General features: G+C 38.0%; 1 protein-coding gene across 10 annotated transcripts in view; it reads right to left on the bottom strand.

Moving 5' to 3' along the window:
- Rnf38 (ring finger protein 38) overlaps positions 1 to 16,542 on the bottom strand; it is a 70,967-nt gene that overhangs the window by 11,236 nt on the left and 43,189 nt on the right. For 6 of the 10 annotated variants that reach the window (XM_035439895.1, XM_035439897.1, XM_035439898.1 and 3 more), the window contains 7 exons: positions 13,934 to 14,127; positions 11,045 to 11,258; positions 7,024 to 7,230; positions 5,786 to 5,956; positions 4,048 to 4,209; positions 3,150 to 3,256; positions 1,190 to 1,274 (listed from right to left, as the gene is read on the bottom strand). In XM_035439895.1, the coding sequence (XP_035295786.1) occupies positions 1,190 to 1,274; positions 3,150 to 3,256; positions 4,048 to 4,209; positions 5,786 to 5,956; positions 7,024 to 7,230; positions 11,045 to 11,258; positions 13,934 to 14,040 (1,053 nt within the window). In that variant the 5' untranslated portion in view covers positions 14,041 to 14,127. The remainder of the gene's footprint in view (positions 1 to 1,189; positions 1,275 to 3,149; positions 3,257 to 4,047; positions 4,210 to 5,785; positions 5,957 to 7,023; positions 7,231 to 11,044; positions 11,259 to 13,933; positions 14,128 to 16,542) is intronic. The other 4 variants (XM_027403203.2, XM_035439900.1, XM_027403204.2 and 1 more) reach the window with 1 other exon arrangement.

Genomic DNA, 16,542 nt, shown 5'->3' with positions numbered 1-16,542 from the left:
AAACAAACAAAAATACAGACATTCCCAATGTGACTAATGACTTTCCACTTCTGACCTATTTGTTTCAGCACATTTCCTGCCCACCGTACTTTCTGTACACTGAAAAAGATCTGACTCTTCTCTATGCTCATCAGGCCTGTCCTGTCCAATAGTTCAATCACCAGGTACTCAGGAACCTATGGTGTCAATTTCATCATTATTCAAATAAATTTTCTTATAATGAGAAACCTTCCCCACACCAAATTGTACCCAGTAGTATATAAAGAAAAGGAATGATAAAAAAAAAAGACCAATAAATTGGGTTTTTACAAGAATTTAACATAAATTCGTATTTAAAACACTTGATGTATCATAGGGCGTTACAATTATGTTTACTGATTTTACACTAGTATCTCATTCTTCTAGAATTTTGTTTTCCCCTCAGGACAGGTGGCTTTGGAGGCTGTCCTGAAACTAGCTCTTGTAGACCAGGCTGGTCTTGAACTCACAGAGATCCGCCTGCCTCTGCCTCTTGAGTGCTGGGATTAAAGCTGTGCGCCACCATCACCCATCTTCTTCTTGAAATTTTAATGGCTCATTACGTATCTGCTTTAGCTTACAATTAAGTTGCCTTTTTTTTTTTTTTACAACTCAGGTTGATCTTGAACTCAAGATCCTCCTGACTCAGACTATCAAGCACCAATCTCATTATCATGTCTCAAGTCTCCATTTCCTCCCTTTCTTTTTTTAAGACAAGGTGTTACATAGCCTGGGCCAGCCTCAAACCTGCTATACTTCTGCTTCCAACTCTTGAGTGCTGGCATCACAGACATGTGTCACCCCACAGGTCCACTTTCACCCTTCCACTTTAGTCTCCATCACAATCTATACACCACAATGTACAACACTTTCCTTCCTCAACTTTATGCAAAAATAAAATACAATCCCTAAGATTTAGTTCAAACATCTTTGCTTCCACAAATCTTTTCTGAACACCTAATCAAAACCCATCATTTGCATTTTCTCCCTGAGAGAACAGAGTCTACTTACTGTAACAGGTATGTGGAAAATGTCCACATATTCTAGGAATGTGAAACAATTTTGACTTACTTGTATCTTAAAATGCAAAGTTAACTAAGAAATGTTCATGTGAAAGTATAGGACAACTACACACAATACTCCCTAAACTAATCCACACTCATTTACTAACCTCATAGTTTTCTACTTCTCCATCTTCCACATCCAATTCAAAGCTGAAAGTTGGGCCCACTGCAGGTGGTACTGGAAGCATTGATCTACAAAGAAAACCACCAGGAAACTTTAATATGTCAGTACAATAACACAAATAAACAGCAGAAGAAAAAAGGCCAAATTACATGGATGAAGAATGATCAGTGTTTACTAAGTGACAACTCTTTACAATAGCATAACAAGATAAATGTGAAGGCCAGAGATGGCTCAGCAGGTAAAGGAGCTCTCTCAAGCCTGATAATCTGAACCTGATCCCCAGCACCCACACAGGAAGGAAAAAACCTGACTCCCACAAGTTGCCTTGACTTTCACAAGTGGGCCACGGTATGTACATGCACACACACATATGTGCACATACTGACACATAAATGCAATGTAAAGAAAAATTTTAAATGTAAGGATAGACTTAATAAAACACGCAAGACCTATATTATAAAAATTGCTAGGAAAAACAGTAATATACAGATAGATAGAAAAACAACTAGTTATCAGTATTCCTCCTCCATATTGATCTATGGATTGAACACAAAACTCCATTAAGCTTTTTTATGTCTTTTAGTACAAAATTGGTGCTGATTTTAAGTTGGGAGGTTATTTTAAGACAAATAGACAGGAGAGGGAGGTATGCGGAAAGGGGGAGGAGGAGAACCTAAAATGATCAGAAAAATAACTTGCAATTTAAAGATTACATCTGATCTAAGACATTTGTCTTAGAAAGTAATTACAGTCCCAGCCAATGAAGTAGAAACAATAGTAATATGTTCCATTCTGGGAAATGTTATTAAGAGAAGCAGGCAGGCAGAGGAACCTGTTTTTTCTTTTCTTTTTAACTTTCGTTTCTTTGAGATGGGGGTCTTGCTATGTAACCCTGCCTAGCTGTGTAGCCAGCTGGCCTTGAATTTAAGAATAGCTTTCCTGCCTTGGTTTCCTGACTCCTGGGATTACAGTGTACCTTCCACACTTAGCTTCCCATTCCACTACCTAGTTTAATGACATGATGGCTAGCGCCTGAGCGTCATGAGCATACCATACCCTATGACTGAGGACAGACAAACCCATTCCCATAGATACAAGGCTAACAAACCACTCTAGACTTGGCCTACTTCCATGCTTCACATGGTAGAAATAATAATAATAATAATAATAATAATAATAATAATAATAATAATAATAATAATAAAAACCTACCACGCTTAACCACAATGTTCTTTACAGGTAAACTTAATCCTAACAGCCTAGTTCTAAATGCAGAAATGACTTGTCTTTTCCAAGAAAATCCCATCAGAAGGTGGATAATCAAAAGTGATTCTAGGGCCTAAGAGATGGCTCAGTAAAGGTCCTCCCAGCAAGCCTTATCACCTGAGTTTGATCCCTAGAACTCACGTGATAGAGAGAGCAGACCTTTCCAAGGTGTCCTCTGAACTACACACACAAGCCATTGTATGCATATGCTCGTCTACACCATGCATAATAAATAAATGTAAAGAAAGAGGTTTGTTTTGAAGTGACTATAGGGGCTAAAAAGATGGCTCGGCAGTTAAGAGCACTTGCTGTTCTTGTAGAGGACTCGGGTTCAATTCTCACTACCCATATAGTTTCTTACACCTGTAACTCCAGTTCCAGGGATCCAATGCCCTCTTCTGGCCTCTACAAGCACTACATGCACACATGGTAGACAAGACACACAAAATAAAATCTAAAAAAAGTGATTATAACTGTGCAAGTGGCAAATATTTCAAATTTTTTCACCTTACAATTTGCTAGACAATTTGTTTCAGATTGTTTTCCTCCCCCACTTCTCCCTTAATTGGCTTTCTAGCCACACAACCACTTACATCTTTTAACACACACTAAGTCACAGGCTGTAGAGAAAGCATTCATAAAGTAGACTCAAAGAGAATTCAGTAGAAGGAACTTACAACACATATGGCAGTAAGCTGGGATGATAAGGGGGAGGTGGTATTGGCTGCTGGGATCGGTATCTACTACGTCCTGTGAGTCTCCGAGGCATAAATGGAGGATAAGGCTGTAGGAGAGCAAAGGTTGAGAATGACCATCCTCTGTTTACAATGTCAAATAATTTACTTTTTAAAAACTAACATCAAAATTGTTGTGTATGCATGATGTGTGTAGGTGTGTGTGTCACAGCATGCATATGACGATCAGAGGACAAGTTTATGGAGTTGTGAGAATTCTAGGATGAACTCAAGTTGCCAGGCTTACAAGGCAAGCACCCTTACCCTCTGAGCTGCCTTGCTAGTCCCAGCACGGGTTATTGTTTTTGTTGTTCATGATTTTTTGAGACAGTCTCTCTACATACCCCTAATAGTCCTGGAACTCACACTGTAGACTGGATGGTCTCCAACACACAGCTGCCTCTGCCTCCCAAGTGCTGGGATTAAAGACGTGTGCCAGAACATTCAGTTTCCCCATTTTTTTTTTTTTTTTTTTTACGATAGGTCTTGCTATCTAGCTCAGACTTACCAGGAACTTGCTTTGTAGACTAAGATGGCCTTGAACTTGCAACAATCCTCCTGCTTCTACTTTTTCAGTGCTGGGATTACAGGTCTATGCCACCACACCCAACTGCCACTTATTTGTTTTTGTTTTTTTTTTTTTTAAACTTACTGTTCTAGTGTCATTAACTAGCTCTTTAACATTAATATAGATAAAACAACACACACACACACACACACACACACACACACACACACACACATGTGATTTTAAGAATACATGAGCTTTGAACATTTTCAGCGTTATACTGAAAACAACTGTCAAACAAATAAATGAATATAATAATGCATGAAGACTTACTACGCCAAAGGACACCTCCTGATGCAAAGGATCATGTGCCAGGAACTGCAAAGGTGCAGACGGAGGTAATGCTGGGGGATGGGCTGAAGGGGGGTAAGTAAAACTGCCTACTTGAAGATGCTCTCCTAAGAGTTCCACTTCATTTTCTATCCTCTGCAGAGGCTGTGGAGGGGAAAAAGAAATCAATATACTTCTGATTTTCCAAATAATAAAACAATGAAAAATATTTTCAAGGCCAAGATTGTGTTGATACTCACATCAAACTAAAATACAGGTGAACACAAAATTTCCTACCTTGAATTTTGGTTTGTGTTAATTACAGATTAAGCATTTCCATTACCCACTATAGTATATATGTCTTTTACTACTCAAACTCTCTTAAAATGAAAGGAAAGAAGAAACCACAGTAAATCGATTATATGGAAGTTCAAGATTGAGTTGTCACAACACCCTGATCAACAGAATTTTCAGACACAGAGCCTCCCCTGATGAAATAGCATATGGTGTGTGTATAAGTCAGAAGCAGGAACAGTAGGATATGGTATAATGGAAATTCGCTCTAATACTAAAGTCATGAGTTTTAGTGCCAACATGTGACTTTTAGATAATGTAAGTATCAGTACAAAACTGACATACTCTTACTTCTGAATGTACCGTGGTTGGGCATGTTAACATATACCTATAATCTTAACACTTGCGGTGAAGACAGAAGGACTGACTGACTGAAGACAGCCTGGGACACACAGGGAGACTCCAACTCAATGTATCGTAAACACTGAGTCAACAACGACTATAAAGCACACTGTACTTCATAGCATGTGGTGTGTTTTCTTAAAATAAATGTGTAGTAAGTGGCCTCGTTCCAAGCTTCTTTTGAATATAATGTCTCATGAACCTGGATTAAAGGAGACCCTGTTTTAAAAACAAAACAAAACACCCATACTAGCCAAGAAAAGAAGAAGGAAAGAGGGAGGAGGTGGGAAGGAGGAAGAAGAAAACAAGCTCTTTGGGACTGTGGAGAAAACTAAAAGATTTACTCTACCAGGCAAAATTCAGGTCTCAGCACCCACATTAAACTGGCTCACAATAAACTGAAATTCCAGCTCTAGGAGGCTCTGATGCTCTCTTCTGGTCTCTAGAAGTCCTTCACACATGGTAAATCCTCCCTCCCTCCCTCCCACACACACACCTCCTTTCTCCCCCCACCCTTTTCTAAAGAAATATTGACAATTATAAGGTTTCCATTTTTCAATTTAGAAATTCAGAAGTACTGGTGCTTACTGAGCAACCCTGGCAATCTGACTTCAAGTTTTAGAATGCACATAAAAGGTGGAAGAAAACCAACTCCACAAAGTTGTCCTGACTTCAATGTGTCATGCTCACTCCCAATTACAGAATGCACACACACATAATAGATTTAAAAAATCATTAGAATACATAAAATGGGGGGAAAAAACTAATACCAATTAGGTAGGAAGTTTTCTTTGCTTTAACTGTCTGAAAGACTGCAGATATGAAGGAATAAAATTTACCTAGGTGATGCTAAAATAAGAAAAAAAAAAGGTAACTCTAAATTATGTTTAAACTCATTTACATATCTAAGTTGCTATCACTCTTTTAAGAGCTGTAAGAATACCAAAGTTATAGTGCTTACATGGCAATTACTCACATTTACTAAACTCATCACCCTAACCTACACATCTGAGAAACTAGAAACACGAATAAAATAAATACCTACCGATCTTGACTGCTGTGTTTGGAAAGGGACAAACTGGCCTGGTGGTGGCAAGTGAGGAGGATGATGGGGAGAAAGGTGAGGTGGATGTATAAGAAATGGATCGCTAGAAATAAGGGGTGGGAACGCAGCATATGGTACTGGCAAGTGCTGAACTGAACATGCCTGAAGCATCTGTAAGGAGAAAATCATGACTTTTTGATTAAAAATGTCAGAATATACAATTTCTTGACAAAAAAATATGAATCAAATTGACATACAAACTCATACAAAAATATCTAACTTATATTAAGTACTAGAATATTTCTGTATCTATCAGTAAAAATCGGCAAACAATATAGTGTGTACTTGGTAATTCTTCCAAATCAGGTAAAATATTTTTAAAGCGAACAAAATGAAGGTGAGGGAGCACTATGCAGGAAAAGAACCTCTTCCTCACAATCTTCTCATGTCAGTTGGTAATACAATATAATGCTTCACCCTCTTCTGAGAAACCAGCTTGGGTCACTGAATTGCTCAACTGCTATCGGCATGTACATGTGTGCTTTAACCTCACAGGTAGACTAGACCAGGCTATTAAACTTATACTGAGTATTTCCGAGTGCTTTCCTTTGAAGACAGTCAGAGACCCTCTGGATCTCAGCCACCTTCATGTTTTGTAAGAAAGTTGGACTGTAGGTCAGAATATTACAAGATAAAACATAAAGCTTTAGAGGGAAAAATTAGTAGTCTGAATCTCATTGTCTGTATGATATTAAGAAATTAATTTTACCTTCTAGATCAAGTTTATAGAAATTGGGGATAATCACATTTTTATTAACAGGTTTCTCATGGTAAAAAATAAGGCTGGCACTCAGAGTACCCTTTGAAGCCCCAGTGAGAGCTAAGATTGCTAACTGCTGAATATTACAGCACTAAGCCTAAAGTCAATCTTTACTAAGGTTTAATTATACTGTTTATATAGAAAGAAATATGGTTTAAGACACTTAAATGGGTATATTTTAATCACTATAAATAGTGTATCAAAATATAAAGATAACTTTATTTAATGCTTTAATTGTGTTGAGATTTTCATGACAGTAAAATTAAACTTTTTACTTGGAAGTGAATTTACAAAGACAGTTCTTAAATCATATCTGTTAGCCATCCTAAGGGAGGATTGCTGAACTTTAACTCATAAACAAAACCCAGTTGCATGCTATTTTAAATAAGATAAAGTGACAATAAAGGAACAGACTTACTGGAGGAGGCACACTGCAGACAGGGAGGTGTTGTCCACTGAAGACCACAGAGCAGCCTGGGACTTGTTGTGTACTGCAAGCAGGGATGTGCTGGCCTGTGCAGAGTGGAATCCCATGGGGTGCCACTGTGGTTACCGTGTAGGAGACAGGAACTGTTCCTTGATGGAGCTTTTTGCAGAGAAAGTAGAACTTTTGAGAAAATGTTACCTATTTTAAAAATTAATATTTGTCAAAAAAAAAAAAAAAAAAAAAAGCAAGCCAGGTGGGGTGACACACGCCTTTAGTTCCAGCTCCTGGGAGGCAGAGGCAGGTAGATCTCAGTGAGTTTAAGGCCAGCCTGGTCAACAGAGCAAGTTCCAGGACAGCCAGGGCTGTTACACAGAGAAACCCTGTTTCATAAAACAAAAATTAACATTTAGGGCATGGAAAGGAAGCTCAGTTGGTAGGGTCCTTGACATATATGAGTTCCTGAGTTTGACCCCAGCACCACATAAAATAGGCATGGTCGCTCAAACATGTAATCTTGGCATTGGGGGGCGGAGACAAGAATATGAGAAATCCAAGGTCATTTTTTACTCATACAGTGTATATTAAAAGAAAGCTTGGGCCAAATGAGACCCTGCCCAAACAAACATTTACTAATTCCCTTATCTGTTATACAGATTTTCACAATGTACTTTCTCCATATTTCTTTTTTGAGACACAATCTTTATGTAGTCCAAGTTAAGCTCTCACTATGTTGCCAACTTGACCTTGAGCTCCTGATCCCCTCCCTGCTTTCACCTCCTGAGTGCTGGGATTACAGGTTTGTGATGCCATTTCTGCTTCCTTTAGTAGCTTCAACCAGAATATTGTATAGGAAAGATAATTTATGAAGATTATACATTATCCTCACGGAACTAGAGTTAAACCCTTTCACAAAGACTGAAAATGAGGGACTAGAGATCGCTCAGTGATTAATAGCACTTGTTATTTTTGCAGAAGACTCCTACTCAGTGTCCAGCACCAAATGGTAGCTCAAGACCATTAGTAACTTTAGTTTCAAGGGAACCAACACTCTCTTCGGACATCCACAGGCACCAAATATGCATTCGGTGTGCATACATATATGCAGGCAAAACACTTGTGTATAAAATAGATAAATCTAAAAATACCAACTGACTGCTATATTAACTCTTTCAGCCTACCTGTAGAGCAAAAATCCTCAAAACAAATCTTTTATAAAAATTAAAGCTTGTGGTTTTTGGCTGGGTGTTGGTGGCGTACACCTTTAATTCCAGCACTTGGGAAACAGAGGCAGGCAGATCTCTGTGAGTTCGAGGCCAGCCTGGTCTCCAGAGCGAGTGCCAGGATAGGCTCCAAAGCTACACAGAGAAACCCTGTCTCGAAAAACCAAAAAGTTTAAAAGCTTGTGGTTTTTGAAAAGATCTATTCCGTTTTGTTTTGAAATTATGTGTATGGGTGTTTTGCCTGCACATTTGTCTGTGGACCATGTGAGTGAAGTGCCACTAAAGCCAGAAGGCAACAGATCCCCTGAAACTGGAGTTACAGATGGCTGTGAGCTGTCAATCTGGACACAGGAACTGAGCCTGAGTCTTCCCTCTCTAATAACAGCCAGTGCTCTTAGCTGCTGAGCCCTCTCTCTAGCCCAAGAGTGAGTGAGTGTGTGTGTGTGTGTGTGTTTGTTCATATCCAATACAAAAAGATTTTTATTTAGTTGCGACAGTCGAAACAAGGGTGATATTAAAAAATTAAATCTGGCTTGGGGATACAGAGCTTAATGTAAGCAAGCTTGCTCAAAGCCCTGTATTCAATTATCTTGCTCAAAGCCCTGTATTCAATTATCAGCACCCCATAAACATAAGTAATGCCAATCTTCCCTTTCCACCAAATATTGTAGCCATCTATACCTTCCCCTCATTTTTTTTTTTTTGAGGATAACCAGATATTTCAAGCATACTTGCTTGTTAATAGTCATCATGATGTAGGTACTCAAACTGTCATTACACTTTTGCCAATACAAACACAACTCAAAAAAAAAAAAAAAAAAAAAACAAAAAAAAAAAAAAAACAAAAAAAAATCATACTGGGAAAGAGATGGGACTATATTTCTGATTTTTAAAAAAGAGATTTGTTTATCCTTTGAATGCGTGTATGTATTTATGTGTGCCTGTCTGAGGTTATGTGCAGGTGTCTGTGAAGGCCAGAGGTTGTCAAAACTCCTGCAACTGGGGTTACAGGCAGTTTTAAACCATCCAAATTAGGTGCAAAAGAAACAAACTCAAGTCCTCTGTAAGAGCAGAAAGCACTCAACTCCTCCACCATCTCTCTAGGCCCATGCTCAAAAATGTAAAGTTATCATCTAATCACCTAAAAGGCTGCATGAAGTAAATCACAATGCAACAGTAAAGGACCCAATTCGTAGTATCTCTCTTCAGATTTGTAATACTAACATGCTTGCAAATCAGAGTGGGAAATGGGTAGATAGTAAGCTTGATTTAAATTTGCATTTCTCTAACTAGAGAGGTTAAACATTTTTTGGCATAGGTTACTAACATTTAGAGTTTGTTTTCCATAGCCTCCACTGTTTGCTCATGACCCATCTTCTTTATATCTTCTCATAACCATGTTTGGTGACCTGAAGCTCACTGATTCAACTTGGGCTAGCTAGCTTTTCCCAGCAATCTGTTATCTCCACCTCTGGGATTGCAAGCAGTCTCCACTCTGCTCAACCAACTTTTATATACATTTTAATTCCATTCTTCAAATTTGTGGGACAGGGTCAGTATCTACTGAGCCATCTCATTATTATTATTATTACATTTGTATGTGCCTATGTTTGAAAACACACATGCTCAAGGTACATTCTGAAGTCAGAGGACAACTGGCAGGAATTGGTTCTCTCCTTGCACCATGTGGTCTCGGGGATTGAACTTAGATGGTCGGGCTTGGCTTCATGTGCCTACCTGTTTCTATTCAGCCAATTAAAAATCATTTTCAGGGGCTTCAGAGATGGCTCAGTGGTTAAGAGCTATTGCAGAGAAGCCAGGTTTGATTTCCAGCACCCATAGATAGCTCACAACCATCTGTAATTTCAGTTCCAGAGGATCTGACACCTTTTTCTTGCCCCCGTGGCACCAGACATGCATACAGTATATACACATACATGCAGACAAAACATCCATACATATAAAATTAATATTTTTTTCCAAAATCATATGAGAGAACCATTTGCTTGAAGCTTTATGCCAAGGGGTAAGTCCATCAACTTTTTTCTTAAAAGGCAAAGCAGAAAGTGGTTATGCGATGTACAGACATGTGGGGTAGAAGAAGAAGAAAGCAGTACAATAACAAGCCTACGGTGGCGGCGCATGCCTTTAATCCCAGCACTTAGGGAGGCAGAGGCAGGTGAATCTCTTGTGAGTTAGGCCAGCCTGGCCTACAGAGTGAAACCTTATCTCAAAGAAAGAAAAAAAAAAGGGGGGGGGTATAAAAACAACTAGTAACAGTTTGCTTCTTTCTGCTATCAATTATTAGAGATTTAAAGGGGGGCATAAAAATTAGAATCAACTTTTCAAATTATACTGAAAATCTATTGTATTTGTAACTACACACAATCTATGCTTTAACTGAAAACCAACAAGTTTAACAAAAATGGATCTTCCAAGTCAAATGTTACCTTTTGCATAAGTTTTCTTTTAAATTTCTCAACAATTTTATGATTTTCTTTGAAGCATTTGTTAAGACTGATTCTTCTTTCATATTAATTTTAACCTGTGTAGAATTTAAATTTTTTTTCATTTATTCATGTATTTTTGGGGACAAGGTATCACTGTAGCCCCAGTTGGCTCAAACACAGACTTCGCTTGTGAGTACTGGGATCAAAGGTATGTGCTACAACATCTGGTTAAATTTCCTTTATTAAAAAGAATGGAGAACTTAGTTACATTTTAGGAATTAAAGAAACCTACAACAAAAAAAATTCAGTGAATCCCATTAAACTGGCATTCTGTTACTATACCTGATCATGTATGTCAACCATGACTGCATTCTGCTGGGGTGGATGAGCAGCTGGATGTAACAGACGGGGAGATACATTCGGAGGGTGGAAGGCTCGAGGTTCCTCTATTGCTTGCTGCTGTGCATAAGGGAGATGGTGATAATTTTCATCTTGACTAATGGAATTATGTCGAGATAGTCGATCCCTTCTTCCTCGCTGACGCCTAACAGGCGGACTATAATAGGGTAAACAACAAAAAGAAGGTCATTACTATAATGTTTACTAATCAGGATTCTGTATTATCTATTACCTATAAATAATATATGCTAAGGTAAGCTGAGGTAATAAATTGCTATGGTTCCCCATCAGTTTTAAAAATCAACCAATTTAAATATAAACTTCACCAGTAAATTTTAACATGCATGGTTCTGACAGGATCACTATGTTACTCATGGGTATTTCCTATTACCTTCATTTCTACACTTATTAATGGAATTGTTCCATAAAGAAAAGCTACCATTTCTCTTTTTTATTGGGGGTGGGGGTTGTGCCGAATTTCACAGTGTATTTGTGCAGATCAGAGGACAACCTTTCGAAGTTCATGGGTCGTTTTTTTACTGTATGGGTCCTGGGGATCAAACTCACGTTATCAGACTTGGCAACAAATACTCTTACTCTGAGCTTTCTTGGCAACCCAAGTAAGCACTTTCCTCTCATCTATTCATAGTGTTTATCATGTGTACTTGCTGGGTTGTGATTCATAGTATTGTTTTTATGGGTGTTAAGTGTCTCCCACTCCTCTGTATTGCCATGAGAAAAGAACATGATTTTTTTTGCAAATTTAGAAACAAAAACTAGTTACTATCTCATCTGTAGACACACCCTGACATCCATTTCCTATCTTGGGTTATTATCTGGTGCAACTTCTGTACCTTTAAATGAGATGTGTGTGCAAAGGTTCCTAATAGTACTCTTTATAGTAATAATGATCTAGATATGACTATAGGTGGATAAATTGTCATACTTTAATGTAAAATTATACCACAGTAAAAATAGTATGTTTCCATCAACAATAAACACAGGATGCTTAACAAAGTCAAAGAAGAATACATCTAAATGAAAACAAAATCCCAAACTGTATTGTTTTAAGAATATATATTGGTTGCTGGGCAGTGATGGCACATGCCTTTAATCCTTGTACTGGGGAGGCAGAGGCAGGAGGATCTCTGTGAGTTCAAGGCCAGTCTGGTCTACTCCATGACAGCCAGGGTTACACATAAAAGCCCTGTCTCGAAGGAAAAAAAAAAAAAAGGTATATATATATTAAAAACTACAATGAACATGGGGATCCATAAACTAACAATTTAGTCCCTTGGAAGGAAGAAGGCATGGCATGGCATAGTATGGCATGACATGGCAGTGTGGGTGGGCAGTTTATGAGAGGCCAGTTTTTTAACCCAGGAATTGGTACATGTTATCCTTTTGACTGTACATTTGTTTCTATGTTCTGAATGCACAACAAACAGTACACCATAAAATAGGAAAAGACTATATACAGCCAGGTATTTAAGCTATAATGCTTATAGACAATCCTATTTCTTCATACTTATATTTAATAGCTATAAAATAATTTGCATGGTATCCACTCATCACTTTACTTAAATAGTTCCATGTAATTGCCTAATGTATAGTACTGGGTATTTAAAAGGTGTCTATACATAACTCTGACATGGATTTATTTTGACTGATTTGGGAGGTCAATGGCGGTTTGAAGATCTATTTAATCTCAGAATGCTGTAACAAATCATAACCTGATATCTCGAACAGGACTTTATTATCTCAAAGTTCTAGGGCTACCAGTTTCTGATCGAGGTGTAACTAACTGATGGTGTTCTCATGAGAGCTCTCTCTGTTCCTGGCTTGTAGACACTGTGCCTTATCATCATGTCTGTACATGGTAGGGTGAGTTCTCTGATGCCTCTACTTATAAGAATATGAACCCTATTAGACAAGGGCCCCATCCTATGACCTCAGTCAACCTCAACAACCTCCTCACAAGTCCCATTTCCAAAGACAACTATAATGAGGGTTAAAGCTTCAATACATGAGCTCTCTGTGTAGGGACAAGAACCATTTAGTTCATAACACTTTCCTAACTTATTTGTTCCTCTGATTATTGTTATTGTGTACATGGAAACAGGTACCTCAGCACAATGAGACACGGATTTCCTTGGAATAAAAGTGATCTCTGGCAACTAAAGGACAAGGAGCTGAGGAAGAAATGAACTCTTCTGAGAAGGAAAGGCAAGGACTAAGCTCTACTGAAAAGGTGAACTGAATTTCATCCCAACATCGTCACACTTGTTTTGTAAAAAACAAAAACAAAAACAAAAATCCAACAAAGAACAGCTGTTAAGATATGAGAATACTAGAAGGGCAGAAGTAGGTCATCTCTATGCTCTAATGTATTCTTATAGTTCTGAAGTATACAACTCATTTTTCAGTTATCTGGATTTTAGACTAGCCTATAAGAAGGGTGTGTTGTGTGTTGGGGAGTACTGAATACAGGACTTTGTGGATACTGGGTAAATAATCCACCTTTAAATTGTAGTCTAGCTTCATAATCACTCCTAAATCATAAGATAGCTAAATGTATATATAATGGCATAGATTAATTTTAGACAACTTTACTCTCAAGTCTTTTCACTTACTAATGAAGAGCTTAGTAAACTCTTTATAAACGAAGATAAACACCTAAACAATTTGTAATGATTTTGTGCATGAATATACACATGTGCATGTACTAATATGCTTATAAAATGTCTACAAAACTATGCTTTCTGACACTAAAGAATATCCATAAAACTACCAGTGGAAGGAAAGTAGAGAAATAAACAGTAATCAACTAACCTTCTTCTGTTGCGTGCAGGTGTGTTGCATCGTTCCCCTGAGAAATGATGTTGGTTTGGTCGAACTGAAGGGGGCTGCCTATTTGATGTCATCTCCCATGGTCGCATTGGTGGTGAGGGAGCTGGTGATGCTGATGTATAATCAAAGACTGAATGAGAGAGGCGCTGTCTCTTAGGACTTGGACTATCTTCACTCTGCCAACGCAACAAAAATGATCAACTGAATAAAATGAGGTAAGAATTTCACATTACAGCATATGCTATATGTATTTAAAAATATATTTGCCATGAAAAAATAAAGGATATACATTGCACTACCAATCCAAATTAAAAATCCTAAATTAAGAAATGTAGGGGCAGGGGCAAAAGGAAAAGAGTTGCACAGATAATACATATAAATGAAAAATGAAATGTCTGAAAACCAACATGTTAGATAACAACATATAGAGTCTAGAACAGAGGCGCTGACTTTTACATAGTACCTAACTTTCTAGAAGTCCTAACCCACCTGAGACATGCCATTATCCCTTAGGTAGCAACGTCATCAAGTTTGCTTAGGGACAGGTCCTCACCTCCTCCTGAGTAGGCCCCAAATTCGATGCTAAATCACACATCTCTACCATTCTTTTGGGGGCTGTTAAAATAGTTATTTCTTCTGTGACAGTTACATGGGCAAAATAAAGTTTATATAGAGCAGAGTCAACTGATCAAGATCAATGATCCTTTTTAGAATGTCAAAGCACTTTGGGAGTATCCTCCAATGTTCAAAGATGACAGTATAAAATTTGTAGCTATAAAAGTCACATGGTCATGTAATTGTTTCTAATTTCAGGATTCCCCAACCAATTAATTTCCCAATTAAGTCTCACTAAAACTGACAAAATTCCAAATTAGCTGAAATCTGACAGGGCTATGTTTTTTGGAAGAACTGTTCCTTTTTCTGATCTACACTTCCAAGTTCTAATTATTAGGCATTAGAATACTTTCAGGTGGTTTACAAAATAAGTTGGTTTTATTTGTGGTAAACACAAATACACCAAACATTAGCAAAATATACAGGGATACATACTACAACATTAACTTTTTAAAAAACAGTTCTCTTTATTTTATGTGTATGGGTGTTATGTCTGAGTGGCTGTGCACCATGTGCATCCAATGCCTGTGCAGACCAGAAGAGGACAGCAGAGTTAAATAGTTAGCAGTCATGTAGGTGGCTAGGAACTGAACCCAGGTCCTCTGTAAGAGCAACAAGTGCTTTCAACTGGGGAGCCACCTTTCAAGCCCCAACAATGTCATATTCTGAAAGAGATAAGGTTACATTTGACCTTTCCAATTATTTAGCAGGTGTATCACCAAAATACCACCTAACCTACATTCTCTTAATGATATTATTTAAATATACTTGTTTTAATTTTATTTCATTAAGAGAGCCAGTTTTTTCTTTTCCATTCATTTATTTAGCTCATAAATAAGGTCATGCACAATTATGATACACAATACAGTATGTTCACAACGAGAGCCAGTTTTTTATATTCCGAGAGCCCCCAAACATTAAACATGCACAAAAGCAAGATTACTGCCAAGTAGCCCAGGCAGGCCTCCAACTTGCTGTGTAGCTAAGAATGACTTTGAACTTCTAGTCCTCTTGCCTCCTGTGCTGCAGTTTATGTGGTACCCCAGTACAGACATTTTTGTTTTTGAAGGCAGTGTCTAAGTAATCCACGCTGGGCGTTGAACTCACAGAGAACCACTTGCCTCTACCTCCTAAGTGCTGGGATTAAAAAGGTGTGCCCCACCTACCCAGAAAGAATTGCTATTTCTGAAATGATTCCCAGTGATACTTGATGCTACTAGAACCAAACTCCACAAAATACTGAATTAAGATAGAAGGGACTGTCTTTTTGAAAAATTCTTTACTGTAACAGTGGGCTAACTTTTCAATGTACAAGATGTCAACAATTTAAATGTTATTGTACAGAACATTGGTACAAATTAGGAATCCACGGAAGAAAAGGAGGCAGGAGGGCATACATGTAGTTTAATAATGAACATCAAACAGAAGCTACAGGTTCCACATTCTACTTGAGGACTAAAATGCACCTGACTTTAGCAACCACTCTACTTTTCATAGATTTCATTCCAAGGGAGGAAGGAATCAGCTTGTGTTGGGAGAGGTGTGAAGGTTCATCTTGACTGCTTCGGGGTAGAGAATGACTATGGAATCAAGCCTGTAAGCATGTCTGAGGTGAGAAGATCCATCCTAACTATGGTGACCCCATTCCATGGGCTTGGGTCTTACACTGAACCAAAAAAGGGAGACACTTCTGAATTCGGGGCACCCCGCTGCTTCCTGTTTCCACTGCCACAATGGACTTAACCTCAAACTGTGAGCTAAAATCAGGTTTCCTGCCTGACCTAGTCGGGTATTTTGTTGAAGCAACAAGAAAATAAACTTTGGCTTCTTCCAGTTTTATTCAGAACTTTATCTTAAATCAAGCGGAGCATGATCTAAAAGTCTCTAATTCTCCTTCAAACTCCCAGACTTTCTCTACAAGTCTGATACTTAACAAAATATGAGGTTTCTGGTTTTACCTAAAAAAAAAAAAAAAA

This window comes from Cricetulus griseus, chromosome 2 (assembly GCF_003668045.3).
Source record: "Cricetulus griseus strain 17A/GY chromosome 2, alternate assembly CriGri-PICRH-1.0, whole genome shotgun sequence".
Taxonomy (NCBI): domain Eukaryota; kingdom Metazoa; phylum Chordata; class Mammalia; order Rodentia; family Cricetidae; genus Cricetulus; species Cricetulus griseus.
Note: the sequence above shows the minus strand (reverse complement) of the source record. Positions and strands in the feature narration are given on the sequence as shown.